Source organism: Equus caballus, chromosome 9, assembly GCF_041296265.1.
Source record: "Equus caballus isolate H_3958 breed thoroughbred chromosome 9, TB-T2T, whole genome shotgun sequence".
Lineage (NCBI taxonomy): Eukaryota > Metazoa > Chordata > Mammalia > Perissodactyla > Equidae > Equus > Equus caballus.
Genome location: NC_091692.1, coordinates 88,834,077 through 88,848,624, shown reverse-complemented (window position 1 = coordinate 88,848,624; position 14,548 = coordinate 88,834,077). Strand labels below are relative to the sequence as shown.

General features: G+C 40.0%; 1 protein-coding gene across 40 annotated transcripts in view; it reads right to left on the bottom strand.

Annotated features, from left to right (window-relative positions):
- The window catches only part of PHF20L1 (PHD finger protein 20 like 1), a 70,649-nt gene that overhangs the window by 2,997 nt on the left and 53,104 nt on the right, over positions 1 to 14,548 (bottom strand). For 24 of the 40 annotated variants that reach the window (XM_070221290.1, XM_070221293.1, XM_070221296.1 and 21 more), the window contains 6 exons: positions 12,574 to 12,738; positions 8,692 to 8,873; positions 7,627 to 7,726; positions 6,109 to 6,304; positions 2,610 to 2,973; positions 1,197 to 1,362 (listed from right to left, as the gene is read on the bottom strand). In XM_070221290.1, coding sequence (XP_070077391.1) covers positions 1,197 to 1,362; positions 2,610 to 2,973; positions 6,109 to 6,304; positions 7,627 to 7,726; positions 8,692 to 8,873; positions 12,574 to 12,738 — 1,173 coding nt within the window. 40 annotated transcript variants of the gene reach the window in all.

Genomic DNA, 14,548 nt, shown 5'->3' with positions numbered 1-14,548 from the left:
ATAAATATATAAACTAACTTCATTTTGAATGGCTCTGCTTTACTCTCTCCTGGAATAGAAAACAACAGTTGCCTGTGTCTGCTCAAGCTTTGTATTAATCTACACTTAAATTATTTCTACTTTATTTTAAGTGAAACTTAGCCACTCTAACCACTTTTTTAAAAAAATCTTTAAGTTCTTTTTCACAAAGGAAAGGAGGTGGCAATTTCTCCGTGTCCTTTTCAGTCCCACTATTTTATTATTAGTTTTTTAAAAAACAGCAAGCATATTAGAAGTCTAAATAGAATAATTAATTACAATCTACATTTTTTAGTAATAATAATAGGGGATAGTATCAAGTTGCATTTTTTCCCTTCAAAAATCTACTCAAAATATTAAACTAACTCTACAGTTGGCTTATAACCAAATGGAAGATGTTTCTGAAGTGGGTTTGCATTTCCTCTTTTCTCAGGGAACAACAAGCAGTAGAAGTTCTAACTTAGTGCAGGCTGGAGGCATCACATACTTCTGCAAATTACAAAAAAAGGGAATGCAATCTATGAGAAGAGGAGTAAAAAGGAGCCAGAAAGCATTAGGGAAAACACTGGATTAGGAATCAGGTATCCAAGTTCTTCTATTTTCTCAACTATAAAATTCGGATAATGTTTTTCCTGTCTACTTCTCAGGGCCTCTGTGTGACAAAATCAAAAATATAAAAGAAAACCATTTGAAAACCTGTATGCAAATTTAAGGCTTACTGACTTAACCTTGCAAGATTTTTTGGGGGGGGGGGGGGGGGGGTTGTCGTTTATTTTACTTAACAAATACTGACTAAAGTAAAAACAAAGATTCAAAATGTTTTTCCTCATACTTTAAATATGCTTAAAGACCTCATGCTGACTTTCAAAGAAAACACAGCTTCATGAAGCTAACAAATATTCTATATGTGCTCTAGATTGAGCCTGGCAGATGGACAATATTTAATGAATATCCACCTTAAAAAACAAAACAAAACAAACCTAACACCTAGTCATACTGTTGAGCCTAAAAGACCTCAAACGCAGCTGTGTTAAATACAACCTAAAGGGAGCAAGGTCGCGCCATCAGTATGACGAGACTCTGCCGTTTCGTCCTGTAATCTGAAAGCTTTAAATAACTTAATAACAACAGACACTTCACATACTCCAGTCATTGTATTTTAGCTCCTTCTTTATTACCATCGACTTCTTTTTCTATCAGGTCCATCCTGCTGGTAACTTCATTCTGCACGTTCTCTATGTGTGTAAGGAGATTGAGCTGCCACTGAAGATGAGAGTCTCCTGGGTCTTCAGTGCCCTTTTTATCATTATAAACAAATACCAGATTCTTTTCAGCTGGATTCTTCTCCAAAACACCATTGGAAAAAAACAAAGAGTTGAATGAAATACGTCATAAAGGGAAAGATATATTAAAAACCTCACCACCCACAATGATCAGTCAAATCCAATCCAACTCCTGGACTGCTTTTAAAGGAAGTGCAAGCACACAATTCCATTCCAGTGGATGGTCCTTAAGAGCAGACACACCCACCACGTCTCTCCTGCTCAGCTACTCCACTGTGCTACGCAGGGCAGAAGGCATTCAGTACAACATGCTCAATAAATGAAGTTGCTGATTATATTCCGTAATTAGAATGCCCAGCTAATTCAGACTGACCCCTTCCTCAGTTAATCTAAACTGGTGACATAAGTGGAGTGAAGGCAAAAAGCAATGATGGAGAAATCCAGACAGTTGGCAAAGGCCAGTATAAAGTTAAATAACAGTAGACTGCACTTTACTATTGCAGTTAAATTAATGAGGTGAGGGAAGACGAAAATCTTTTAAAAACTTAAAAACTGCAAACTGCTTAACACACACACAAAATCTGAACCCAGATTCTTCAGCGATAACTCATTTCATAAGATGGATATTAATTTGACAAAACAATTTACCACAAATTCCATGACCAAATTCAGTTCAGTATTTATTTATGGTGATTACTTGATAAAAGAGGCCACAAAAATAAAGAACTAATTTTAACGTGACATTGCTAATTGAAAATCAATAAAAAATGAAGGTACAACATCTCGAAGACAATCCCAGCGAACAGGAAGTAAGTTTATAAATACTCATTGTACACAGAGCTGTAAAGAATCCAGCTTACTGCATAATGGGATTGATGTGCACTTACAAATATGCTAAAATTTTAAAAAAGGAGATTAGCGTGCCACATTTTATCTAAAACACATAAAAAAGGAAAACAGATTAGTGTATACACACCCATATGCACTTTCACGTTCTCACACACACATTTTCATTTGGAATAAAATGTGGTGCATGTTTTTTGGAGCTATCTGCTTGTGCTTATAAAATTGAAACTTTTGTTAGGGCAAACATTTACTGAATTACTAGAATTCTGAATTAGGAGATAATTAAATATCCAAAAGGCCAGGGTTTTTTGTGGGGAAAGCAAAAATGTCTTTGCCCTAACAAGGCACTTGTGACCTTGGAAATGTAAGTAAAATCTGGGAATTTCGTAGGTTTTATTTTATAAAATTTTCCTTTGTTGTTCTATCATATTTTCCAAGCAAAGACAAATGAACTAGTTATACCTTTTCAGGCATTCCATCTTCTTTTACTGAGTATCGTAAACGGTTTTTCTCTCTCATGTGGAATTCTTGTTCTTCTTCAAAACTACTGACATCATCATCATCTGAGCTCCCAGGGTCTGCGAGAGATTTGCAATCTTGACCAAAACTTTGTGGCTTTTGGTAGCTGTGCTCGCTTGTTATGTAAGTTCCTTCCATTTTTAGGGGCAAACGAGGTGGATCTTTATGATTCTGTACATATTTCTTTTCTTCTAGATTAACTATGTCTTGCCCTGCTATTTTTTTCTCTACCCCAGCAATTGCTTGATCTTGGTCTTTTCGCTTCCCAGAACAAGCCCAGAGATGAAGGTCAGGATGATGTTTATTCCTTAAAACAAAGTTGGAGAAGTGGCAGTTCAGAAAAACAATCCAGTAACAAGTTTAACACCACAATCAACTTCAGGATGTAAAATCACAGGGAACCCGTGGTCCTCCAGCCTTGTGTGTGCTGAGTGTGCTGATTCGGGCGCACCGCTGCCCCCTCTCTGCGGGAGACCCAGACCAGCACCAAGGGCACCAGGTGAGCAGGAGCTCACAGACTCCAGACAAAAGCAAAGGTATTCTTTAGGTTAAGCTGCCCCAAAATCCATCCCAAATTTGAATCCTCACAATTCTAGAGAAATAATACTCAGGTAGAAAAGCAATAATGAAAGTAATTCTGCTGACAGTTCACATCATCATTTGATATATGTACTTCTTTTTCTATTGATTTTTCATTATAGTTTTTTTAACTGCAGAATATGAAAAACTTTTACATGAGCACATTTTAAAATCTTTATTCAATCAAAAAGTGATACTTGCTCATCACAAAAAATTCAGACTACACGTGCGCACAAAGTAAAAATCTCCCACCACGGCAATCATAAAGAATGCGGATATGATCTTACATGCTTTTCCTATACATACAAAATTATTTTTAAAACGTGAAAGCATACACTTTTCTTTTTACACAAATGGGGCTCTCATACAATTTACCTTCTTCATATGTAACATGTATGGATATCTTGTCACATAAGTACAGAAGGATTTCCCTTTCTTTTACTCTAGTAGCTCAACAGTATTAATGTACCACAGTCTAGTCTAGCCAACCAACTTCCCACTAACAGATGTGTGTGTGTTTGTGTATCTTTTCAAACAAATGGGAATCTTTCAGTCAGTAAATCTCTAGATAGACAATTGCTGGATGATGTACACACATCTTTGTTTGGCAGGCACTGCCCACGTGGCCGTCAGAGAGGTTGCATAATTACATCCTCACCAACAGTCTGCAATAATACCCATTTTTATACCCATTATCCTTATATATATATAAGGAGTATATATATATATATATACACCTTTTATACTCATTATCACCAAACATGATATTGCAGCTATTTCTGTAGTAATTAAAATTCTGCAGTAGGTCAAACAGGAATCCATTCATCAAAGTTGAAGTGAAAAGATATTCAGGATGCATAAACCTTTCAGAAGGCTCAATAAGGTTTGTGAATTAATAATTTCCATGTTAGATAAACACCAGGAGTCAAATTAGTTTCCTTCTAATAATACCCAAGTATTATTCCTGAAATTATAAATTTTACCTTTTGAACCCCTATAATAATTTAATATCCAGAAAATACTAAAATTCTTCAACAGTAAAAGGCACAGTAGAAAGCAAGCTGGCTTTCAGTTCAACAGTCCAATGGGTGAATCCTGCTGTGCACAAGTTACATAACCTCTATCTTTGACTAGTCGTCTATACAACAAGGTAAGATCTATTTTTTGGGCTTATTGAAAGGATTAAATGAAATATATGAAAGCACCAATTTCTGGCATGGAGTAGACTTTCAATAAATAGTAGCCAATGATAATAATTACACTACTAGAAATATTAACATAAAGAGGGCCTATAGGCATGAGGCAAAAATGGTAGTTAAAATCCAGAGCAAAATTATGAATGCAGAGGAATTCATACTGATATCAAGAAGGACAACAAGGTTCTAAACAAAAGGCTTACTAAGTTAGTTCCTCCCTCAAGTTTTAGTATTTGCATGGCCCTTTTATAAAAAAATCCATATTGAGTTTGATGACATAAAACAGAAACAAATTTCATTCAACCAACAGGTTCTGAATACTTATCTCTATGCTGAGCACTAGGAATAAGGTGATGAAGATGACACAAGCCCGACCTTACAGGAAGCCACAGTCAGTAAGGGAAGACAGACATAAGAGAACCAAGTGCACCAAAGCACATGACACCAGTATGCATGGACTTTGCCAAGAAGGGCGTGATCAGCTCTAGCTGGGCAGGTGATTGAGAAAAGGTGCAAGAGAGACCAGTGGTAGGTTATTCTGGGTACGAGTAAAGACCTGGAGCTATGGAAAAGCATGCTTCCTTCACGGATTATGCTTCCAATAGCTGGAACATTTGGGGGAAAAAATCAAGAGAGGAGACACATGGCAACAAAATGGTAGAGAGAATATATAGCACAGAAGGACTTAGAGAACATGCTGCTTAGACTTTGTTCTCGGACACCAGAAGACACTGTGAGAGATAGAGATGAGCCCATATTTATCCCTTACCCACAGCACACTAGCAACAGTATGAAGGATAAACTGAAGGAGCATAAGCCTGGAGCCACAGAGAATTAAAAAGGTAAGGTAACTGTTCTTGTTAACACAACAGCCTAGGTGGAGCCAGTTCCAGCGCGGAGAGGGACAGGATGCCCTGAGCGACGTTCAGGCATTACAGTGGCCGGGAGAGCGTCGTACACCAAGTCCACGTGGGAGGCACCGGGAGGGGGATGGAAGGAGGGAAGAGGCAAGTTTCTGGCCTAGGCAAATGAGTCAAAATGAAGAAAATCTTGTGAAGAACCAGTGAGTCATCCTGTTTGTATATCAAAAAAGAATTTTTTTTAAGAATTCTAGCCAGGTATTAGGAAGAACTGAAAACAAGACTTTATGAACATTCTGGTATGTTATTTAGGAAGGCTCAGGTTTGTTTTTTAAGGGAAAAGTCGTCTGGGAGGACTAAAACATCTTTGGTGCACAGCAGAGGGATGCATTACATGATCTGTCAGCTCCCTGCAAAGCCAATCTCGAGGTAATTAAAAAGTAGACTGTTGGATCTGTCTCATCTCGACAGTATTCCCGAAGGAAGACCCACAATACAGGGCTGCTCACCACAGCAACAGCGCTTAACTTTGTTCCCCCGGTGATCAGAGAACAGCAGGACACTAACATTTGCTGAAATACGGGATGTGGTGTCTGCTTCAACCACGCTTATCTACTCCAGGACAACAGTCAGAAAGCAGCTATTCACCCAAAGTTATTAATCTTTCCTTCTTTTAAAGTTAAAATTTACTCGAGTATCTAGTCTGTTTTCCAAATTGCTAATCTGAACCTTCAAAAGGCCAACTGATTTCGTTCAAATTAAAATCTATACTAGTACGTGGCGCTCCCTTCGGCAGGCTTCACTTACTTCAGTATCCCGATCTTCAGCTGTAGCCCATGCAGAACTTCTGTAACACCACAGACATCAGCAAGCAGGTGATGTGTGGAAACTATCTTTTTGGCATTGAGATGAGAATAATTTTCTTTCAAAAACGATAACCCGCACATTCTCCCATTATTCAACCAATCCTTATCATAACGGTATTTTGCACTCCACCTCTGACCTGTAGAAGAAATTGACAAGAGAGTGACAAAGGATTCCACTCATTCAGATTTCCCTTCAACTGCTCCCCTACTAACATTACTCGGTGATCAAGGTGAGCTCAAGTACTAAGAACAAACTCAAAAGAAGAGCAAGACAGTGTTGTGGGGAGCTGGCGCCGTAAGAGTTCCTCCACACCTTCAGACTTCCTGCTCACTAAGGAGAACAAACTCTATTAGGGATGGGGCCAGGGGCAGATGACACCTACAGAAGAACCCTGAGTGACTGCTTTCCATTTTTGCTGTATCTGTCATCTGTCTTCTAAAGAGGCTGAAAGGGCTGGAGAGAAACTGCACAGAGGTGCCCGTTTCTCCCACTAACGTTTGTTTTGAACTGGATGAAACAGAGAGCTCTAGTTAAGTGAATAGGGAACCCTCCCACATGTCTGAGATCTCAGAGAATCCAGTATAACCCTGTATCTTCAAAGTCAATAGTAACTATATCCTGTTATGATCAGTTGCTTACGTCACTGTCCCCTACATGCTATGATAGTGGAAGCGGGGGTTAGACTCGATCATCCTACCTCTTACCACAGTTTTTGGCAAATAGAGGGCATCCAACAATGCTGCTGAATGAGTGAAGAAACATGTCTAGATTCACAGAGTCTGAATAATTCTCCTGCTTTTTAATGTCAGTTTTTTTTGGATAGACATGAGAACAATTCAGTAAGTAGCCCTTTATTTGAGAATACTTTGTTATCTCCTGCTTTGGAAGCTGAAAAGTGTATACAACATGCAGAACATTTATTGCTACTCGAAGAGTCTCTAGCACTGAGGAAGGCACTAAGTGGGTGGGCAGTGAAAAGGTCTAAGTTCATCTCGTTCCTGCCATGTCTAGTACTATCCTTGTGCAAAAGGCATGCAACTTCCTGGGCCCCAGCTGCCTCATCAGTGATATAAGGGATCACATGCGATAATCTGAGGTCCCCTCTGCTCCCAAATTGGTTATATATGTAGCACTATAGGACACTTTTTCAAAACCATGTCAGGAAGAGTGTGAATAGGCACACATAACCTATTTAGAAATCGATACAAGGAGAATACAAAGAGGCTCACTCTCCAGGAAAAAGCCATAACTCTGTCCTTTCAGTAAGGTAGGAATTATGTTGATGAATTTATGTTAATATTTTTGCCTAAGTAATTAACATGGAAAATAAAAGTCTAACAGTGGAAAATATTTAAAATGTTTAACACGGAAGCAGAGTCTGACTGACAAGTCACGGTGTCTTACACAGCCCATACAAACAAGCCTGCAGGCATCCTGCCGTCAGCGCAGGGGTCTCACCAGGAGGGTCTCGGCAGATGTAGCAGATGTACTGCTCTGGAATGCTCTCCTCCAGCAGCCCCATGCACACGCTGTGCTGCCAGCACAGGCACTCCTCACACTGCCAGGAACAGAGGAGAGCTTACGTCACCAGCCATTCGCAAGAAACACAGACAGAGCCCTTCCTTTCCATGAGCAGGGCTAGTCTCCCGCTGCCAACCGCAATTCAATTCTTATCCCACGAAACAAAAGCAAATGAGGATTTACGATGAATTTTGTTTTTGAAACAGTCAACTATTTCAAGAACGTCCTCTTGTTCGACAAATTACCTAAATCATAAAAAAAGTCAAAAAACTATTTCCCGCTGACTTTTAAGCAATCACTTCTTAAAAAAAATAGCTTATTAAAGTGAAGAATTTTTTTTTTAACAAGTTTGCAGCAACAACCTTTTAAACTACTACATATACGGTGACCCTGTAAATTTGTAGTTCCCTTATTCGAGGAAACCATTAAAAAAGGGGAGGAAAAAAGATTACTTTTCTCATTCATATTAATGCCCCCCAATCTTCCAAATGTCATCACAAAATATGGGTTAGGTTTCCCTTTTTTCTTAAAGATAATCTCTCTACAGGGAGAGGCTGTTTTTAATGGCTATTTCTTGCCACAAAATTTTCCTTTAATCTTTGAGAATAGCGGAAACTTTAATGTTTGAGTATCTGCCCACTGAAGGGTAATTATGTAACGCAAGTTATAAACAAAAGGGATCCAGACCAGCAAGAGAAGGGGTGCTATGGTCTGCCCTTCAATGTGGCCACTTATCCATCTTAAGGGCTCTTGAAAAGAGTTTCTGCTGGAAGGTCTCAAACTAAATACCCTAGCAAAGGGACAGTGGCCCTCAAATAAGCAAACTGTCTATTCCATTTGAGGAAGAGCTCTCCCAACCATTCCTAGTGGTATTCTAAACATGACAGTAAGTTACAAACCTCTACCTTCAATAGGACGGTTAGTACGAGAGAAAACAGGAGGCCTGACGACTTGCTGAGCGCCCGAAATAGCGAGTTCAGTACTGGGGGGAACAGAGGCTACCTGAATCATGAAGCCGTTCTCCTCGTCCATTTCACAAATGCACCTCACAATTTCATTAAGAGCATCATCTTCGTCCTGAGATTCCTCAAAATTGGTTGAATCAAAGTCCTGATTGTACTCATCTCCACTTAGAAGCAAACTCTCGGTTGAAGAATCATCTAGGAATTCCATATCTGATAAGTCTAGAATATATATAAAAGTGTACTCAGCATAGCGTTTTTTCATTTTTATGTCATTCCCCAGAAAGAAGCTATGGGAAATGATTACAAGTTAATAAGTATTTAGAAAGGGAAGGCAAACAAATGGGAAGAGATTATTTGTCTATTTACATCTTAATGTACACACTATTACAAGTAACTCAGATAGTATCTCCTAGTCTTGGCACTTACAAAGGTTACAGCTGAAGTTGATATTGATAACTTAAATTTGGATAGTTTTCAAATGCTTTCACAAACGTTATCCTTTTTGATCCTCACAAGAACCATGGGTTGTACAGAGAATAGGTTTCATCGTTTGTCCCACAGAGATAAATGGCACTTCAGAAAGGTGAAGGAGGCTTACATAGGGTCTAACAGCAACAGCACTATTCCTCGTTCATCAGTGTCATCACCAACCATCGCACTCAATGTACATCAGGTACTGCACGAGGCACTTTAAATGTAAGACTGATAACTTGCTTACATAACGCAGCCAGCCAGTGGTAAAGCCACTGTACACCAGCACCGCCTGACTCTAAAGCCGGTGTTCTCCATTTCACCAGTATTTCTTAAACTGGGACCATGAGTTCTCTAAGGAATTTAAAATTTTCATTTTGACAAAAATTTTCTAAAATTTAATAAACTAGGTTATATGGACGACCCCTACATACAACTCGATTTAAATGCCAGGTTTTAGGTTTGTATTTATAATAGTGTTGATGTCAAAGACTACCATTTAGCTCAGGCTATTGAGAAAAAATATTGGGGCAAACATAAGGAAATAGTTATGACAAAGGGAAAGAAATGACAGGACATGACTGAGGGTTTTGCAGGAGTGCAGATGCAGAAATGTTGGGGGCAACGAGCCATCACAGGACACGTGGCAGAAGACCTAACCACTGCCAGGAGACTCGCGATGTGGAGGCTGAGCAGCAGAGCCCCCTAGCGATGAGGTGGCCCCTCTCTACCTCACCATCCTGCCCCCACTCACATTCTGATTTACTCCTTCACCTGCTTACTATTCATCTCCGCTCTCTAGAATGTCAGAGTCCATGACAGCAAGAGCTTTGCATTGTTGAATGCTCCACACCCAGTGCTTAGAACGAAGCCTGATATATATAGTAGCCACTCCAGAATGTGTGAAAGAGGTAAGAAGGGAGTCAATATGTAGAGAAAATTTTCTTTTCAGACTAAATCAGACCAGATGGAGGTTGGCTAAATTTGAACTAAAAAAATTCATGCTATTTATATTTTAAATATTTCACATGACTTAGTGTGTTTCTTCTTGCAGCTTCTAATCTTATTTTTTTCCCTGACTTGATGTGTTTGAATGTTTTGATTCGTCGAAAGTTAATGTTTTATAGAAAAATTAATATTTTCTTCTCTTTAGGGTCTTAGGGCATCTTGGATATTGTAAGGTCAAGAGATGAGATAATGGCAGAGAAATACATGAAAACATTCAAGGAGCAAGAACTAAATCAATTAGATACAAAATCTTTCCAATATTAACAATATGAGTAGCTTTGAGAGCCTAAAGAGGAAACTTCATTCATTCATAATCTTCCTGGCTTAAGTCCAAAATTAATGTTTTCTCTTGGGCTTTCCTGAATGTAAGTTCATGCTTCAAAATGGCAGACTAGAACACGGACAAGTAGTTTCAAAGGCTGTTGCAGCATGGATGGCAATCATAACCAGAGGCAACAATGCATCCAATTTAAAACTATTATCATTGAAAGGAACAGTGTATATCTCACATATGATTGCATGGCCAAAATAATCAGGCTTTACGGTATCAGAATGCAAATTCAACATTGGTCAGAAAATCCATTTGAATAACTAACTTCCAAGCATCAAAGAAATGCTTGACTCAATTTTAGGGGCTTAGTAAATGGGTTACTGGGTAGAAAGTTACACAAGAAAAGCAAGTAAAAGTTCCTTCTCACACTGAAATAGTCAGCTGGACAATAGCTCCAACTGAGTGGCCACAAGAACACCACTCTCTCCCAAATGCTACCACTTGAACTATCACTGTTATCGCCTGAGAGTATTCTCAAAGCGGGGTTTCCAGGATCAGCATCGCCCGGGAACTTGTTAGAAATCAGAAATTCTGAAGGTGAAGCCCAAAAACGTATTTTAAAAAGCCCTCCAAGTGGTTCTGATGCATGCTACCATTTGAGAACCTCTGCACTAAGACCTCTGACCCTTACTAACATCTATTTTCTCTCTCAGAGCTCAGTGCTTGATGACATGAAGGGCAGGGGAAAGACCCAGAGGAACTGAGAGTGCATAGCCATGACACTCTTTTTCCACCCCTCTCAAGTGTTCTAGTGCCAGCAACACTGCTAACTCAGATATGAGCTCCCATTCTCCATCACTCTGCAGAGAGACGGTTTTCAGACCTTGATGGCTCACAGTATGGGGGTTCCTATGTGATTTTCCACCCCTGCTGCCTGCCCCATAGAATCACTCAGAAGCTGTATCTTGCCAGGATCCACCCTCCCAGAAATCGCACTTAATTGTGCTCTGCCACAGGACCCAGTATCAGAATATTTTAAAAGCATCACAGTAATGACTACAATGTACACTTGGGGTTAAGAACCACTGACCCAAATGGGAAAAGGGGACTTGTGATTTAGAAAAGGGGAAGGGGGGCACTTTTTCCTAATCCTCCACTCGCACATTTCTTTTTATTAAATATCTCAAAGGTGCTGTGTGCTTTTTCTAGGGTAAAGGGAAGAATATGCTTTTCTCCAGAGAGCTAAAGAGGAGTTAGGTCTGGAAGAGAGCAGGCAGTAACAACGCAATAGGAAACACGTAACCTAGCATCTACCATGGAGGGCACTCAGAAGAAAGGAAAAGACAGGAAGTGAGCTCACCCATAAGTATCCCTGGGGTTTTCTGTAAGATGAAGACCCCACCCCTTATTCTTCATTCCTTGCCTGGTTCCTACTGTGCTGGAGCTCTGGTCTCCAGCCACTGCCGTCAACGTCTAGAGCTGGGAGTCTCTCCTCCCATCGCTGAGACTGGAAGGTAAGAGCCCTCCCCGCCCCCCCATCCCTGTCAGGACTCGGCTTGTAGGAAAACCTGACAGGCTCCACCTCCAGGGCTCACTTCACCACCTGACATGGCCTTCTGTCTATGTGAAGGTGCCTAACACCTGCGTGTATTCAAATCACTCATCTGCCCACATTCCCACACCTTCCGTTGCAGATGCATCTGTGATGAAAGGACATTTTTAAGACTATGATAAATATTTGGTAGAAAAACCATTATCTTTGGAGTTAAGACAGACCTTGATTTGAGTTTCAATTCTAATACTAGCTCAAAAAGTTAACTGATAAGCCTCTACTTGTTTATCTATGTAACGTGGACAACAACATCTACTTGGTAAGTTGGTAGTGACTATGAAAATATATGTAAAAACATCTAAAGAAGACCAGTATACAGTAGACACTAATAGTTTCCTTATCATCCATCCTACAATTAAGTATAAAAGCCAATTTTACTTTATATACATTAAAAAGTAGCTCAGATTTCTAATGTTGAGATTTTGTTATTAATTTATGGAGCAACTTTTTAAATTGTGTGTCCTGCTCAGACAGGCCCTCAATAAAGTATGTTTTATTCTCAGTTCCACATTCAAGAATCTTAAGACTTGTTTTAAGCATTACATGGTTACACATACTTTCACCACTAAGATCAACTGACAAAATTGCCCTTGGGTACTGATATGTTGTATTTTTCTCCGTAAACATGCTTCGCAGAGCCAGAGAACTCCCAGAAGATCGAGTTAGTGGAGAAGAGCACCTTTCCAAAAATTCTAGGGAACTGTCTTCATAGTCTGAATAGTCTGCAACATAAGACACATAAAGAATTATTAATAAAGTGTCAGGTAATCAATAAGAGTCACTATAAAAATAATGAGAAAGTCATGTTTTATGATACATAAAAAAAATCATGCCACCACTTTCTCTTCTCATCTGTGAACAGTGACATCATTATGTATTTGATGAACTGGGTTTGGCAAGCACCCCTGGGAAATACACCCCAGGCAGAACAGACACAGCAGGGAGTACTGTGTTCTAACTGGTGCCAGTAAACTCTTGTTAAGTAGTCCGGAAGTAAAAAGGATTATTTCTACATTTTCTCTCCTTTACAATCATAGCTATGTCTGCAATAAGATGTGTAAGATGGAAATTCGCCACTTTTTTTTGCAATTTGTAAAGAGGTTCTCATTATGTCTAGCATGTCAATTATTACAGTGATAATTTGATCAATAAATTCTTCAGCAAAAAAACTTAGAATGAAATTAACTGGTCCTGAAAGAAATTAGTCAAAGTTATCTCTTCCTCAGGTTAGAATGAGTCATCTAGATGGATGAAAGGGGAGAAACCACATACAGCTTACAGGAGAGCGGAGGTGTGGTGAGGGCAAGGAAAGCCAGAAGGTATGATTCTAGGCACTTGGGAAGGCTCTGAAGCAGAGGAGAATCTGGCACATCTGACAAACTATTAAGACTGTAGCTGGAGCACAGCGAATGAAAGAGGTAAGAATGAGGCTAGAGTGACAACAGCCAGACAAGATTAAAGATTTTTTTAAGTTTCATCCTAAATGCAACAAAAAGTCAGTCAAAGTCTATGAGGGGAGCAGGACGTGACAAGTCCAATTCCATTTTTCAAAGATCACTCTAGCTGTGGAATGGAGGAGAAGGTGCAGGGAGGCACAAGCAGAAGTGAGGACACAGTTCAGAGGCTGCAGCCGTAGTCCAGGCAAGAGAGCTGGTGGCCTGGACCGGGATGATGGCAGCTGAGGTGAAGATGCAGAGGCAGATGTGGTGATCTGTAGAATGGAGGTGGAAGGCTGAGATGATGTCATCAAAGGCGATTTCTAGGTTTCTGCTTGAACAACTAGGTAACAAAAGTGGGGTTCTGAGATGAGGCTGCAGAGTAAATGGGAGGTAGAGAAACCAGAGAAGGAATGTGGGTTCAGAGGAGGGCTTTGTACAGATGGGAGAGTCTAAACAACGTCTATAAAAATCTAAAAATGTGGGTTGGGGGGGTGAGAAATGCCAGGAGTTTTAGAGACAGCCATTCCCTCCATTTTATAGAGGCAAAGAGGAAAAGATGGACATATTCAGGGAAGTTTGTAATGTGGTGGATAGAAGACGAGCAAATTCTCATCTGATGGCTGCTATTTCCTCAACTGAGTGTGAGGCAAAGGATGCCACCTAAGGCAGGTTAGGGAATAAACACAAGGTGGAAAAGAGTAGAAAAAGTTGAGGAAACATAGAGAGTGAGAAACGAGCTCACAAGAGAAGAGTAGTACTAATGCTGGTGTGTCCTGAGCATCCATTTGAAGATGGTGGTTGTGGTAAGCAAAACGGTCCATGTCCTAATCCCTGGACGCTGTGAATGCATTAGGGTGCATGGCAAATGGGTGTTAAGGTGCTAAAAGGGTAACCTTAAAACAGGGAGATTATCCTGGATTACCTGGGTGGGCCAATACAATCACAAGGTCCTCTAAAAGTGAAGAGGGAGGCAGAAGAGTCAGTGTCAGAGAGAGGTGAAGTGGGAAAGACTGAGTGGCCACTGCTGGCTTTGAAGATGGAAGGGGGAACGAGCCAAGACACACAGCAGCCTCTGGAAGCTGGGACAGGCAGC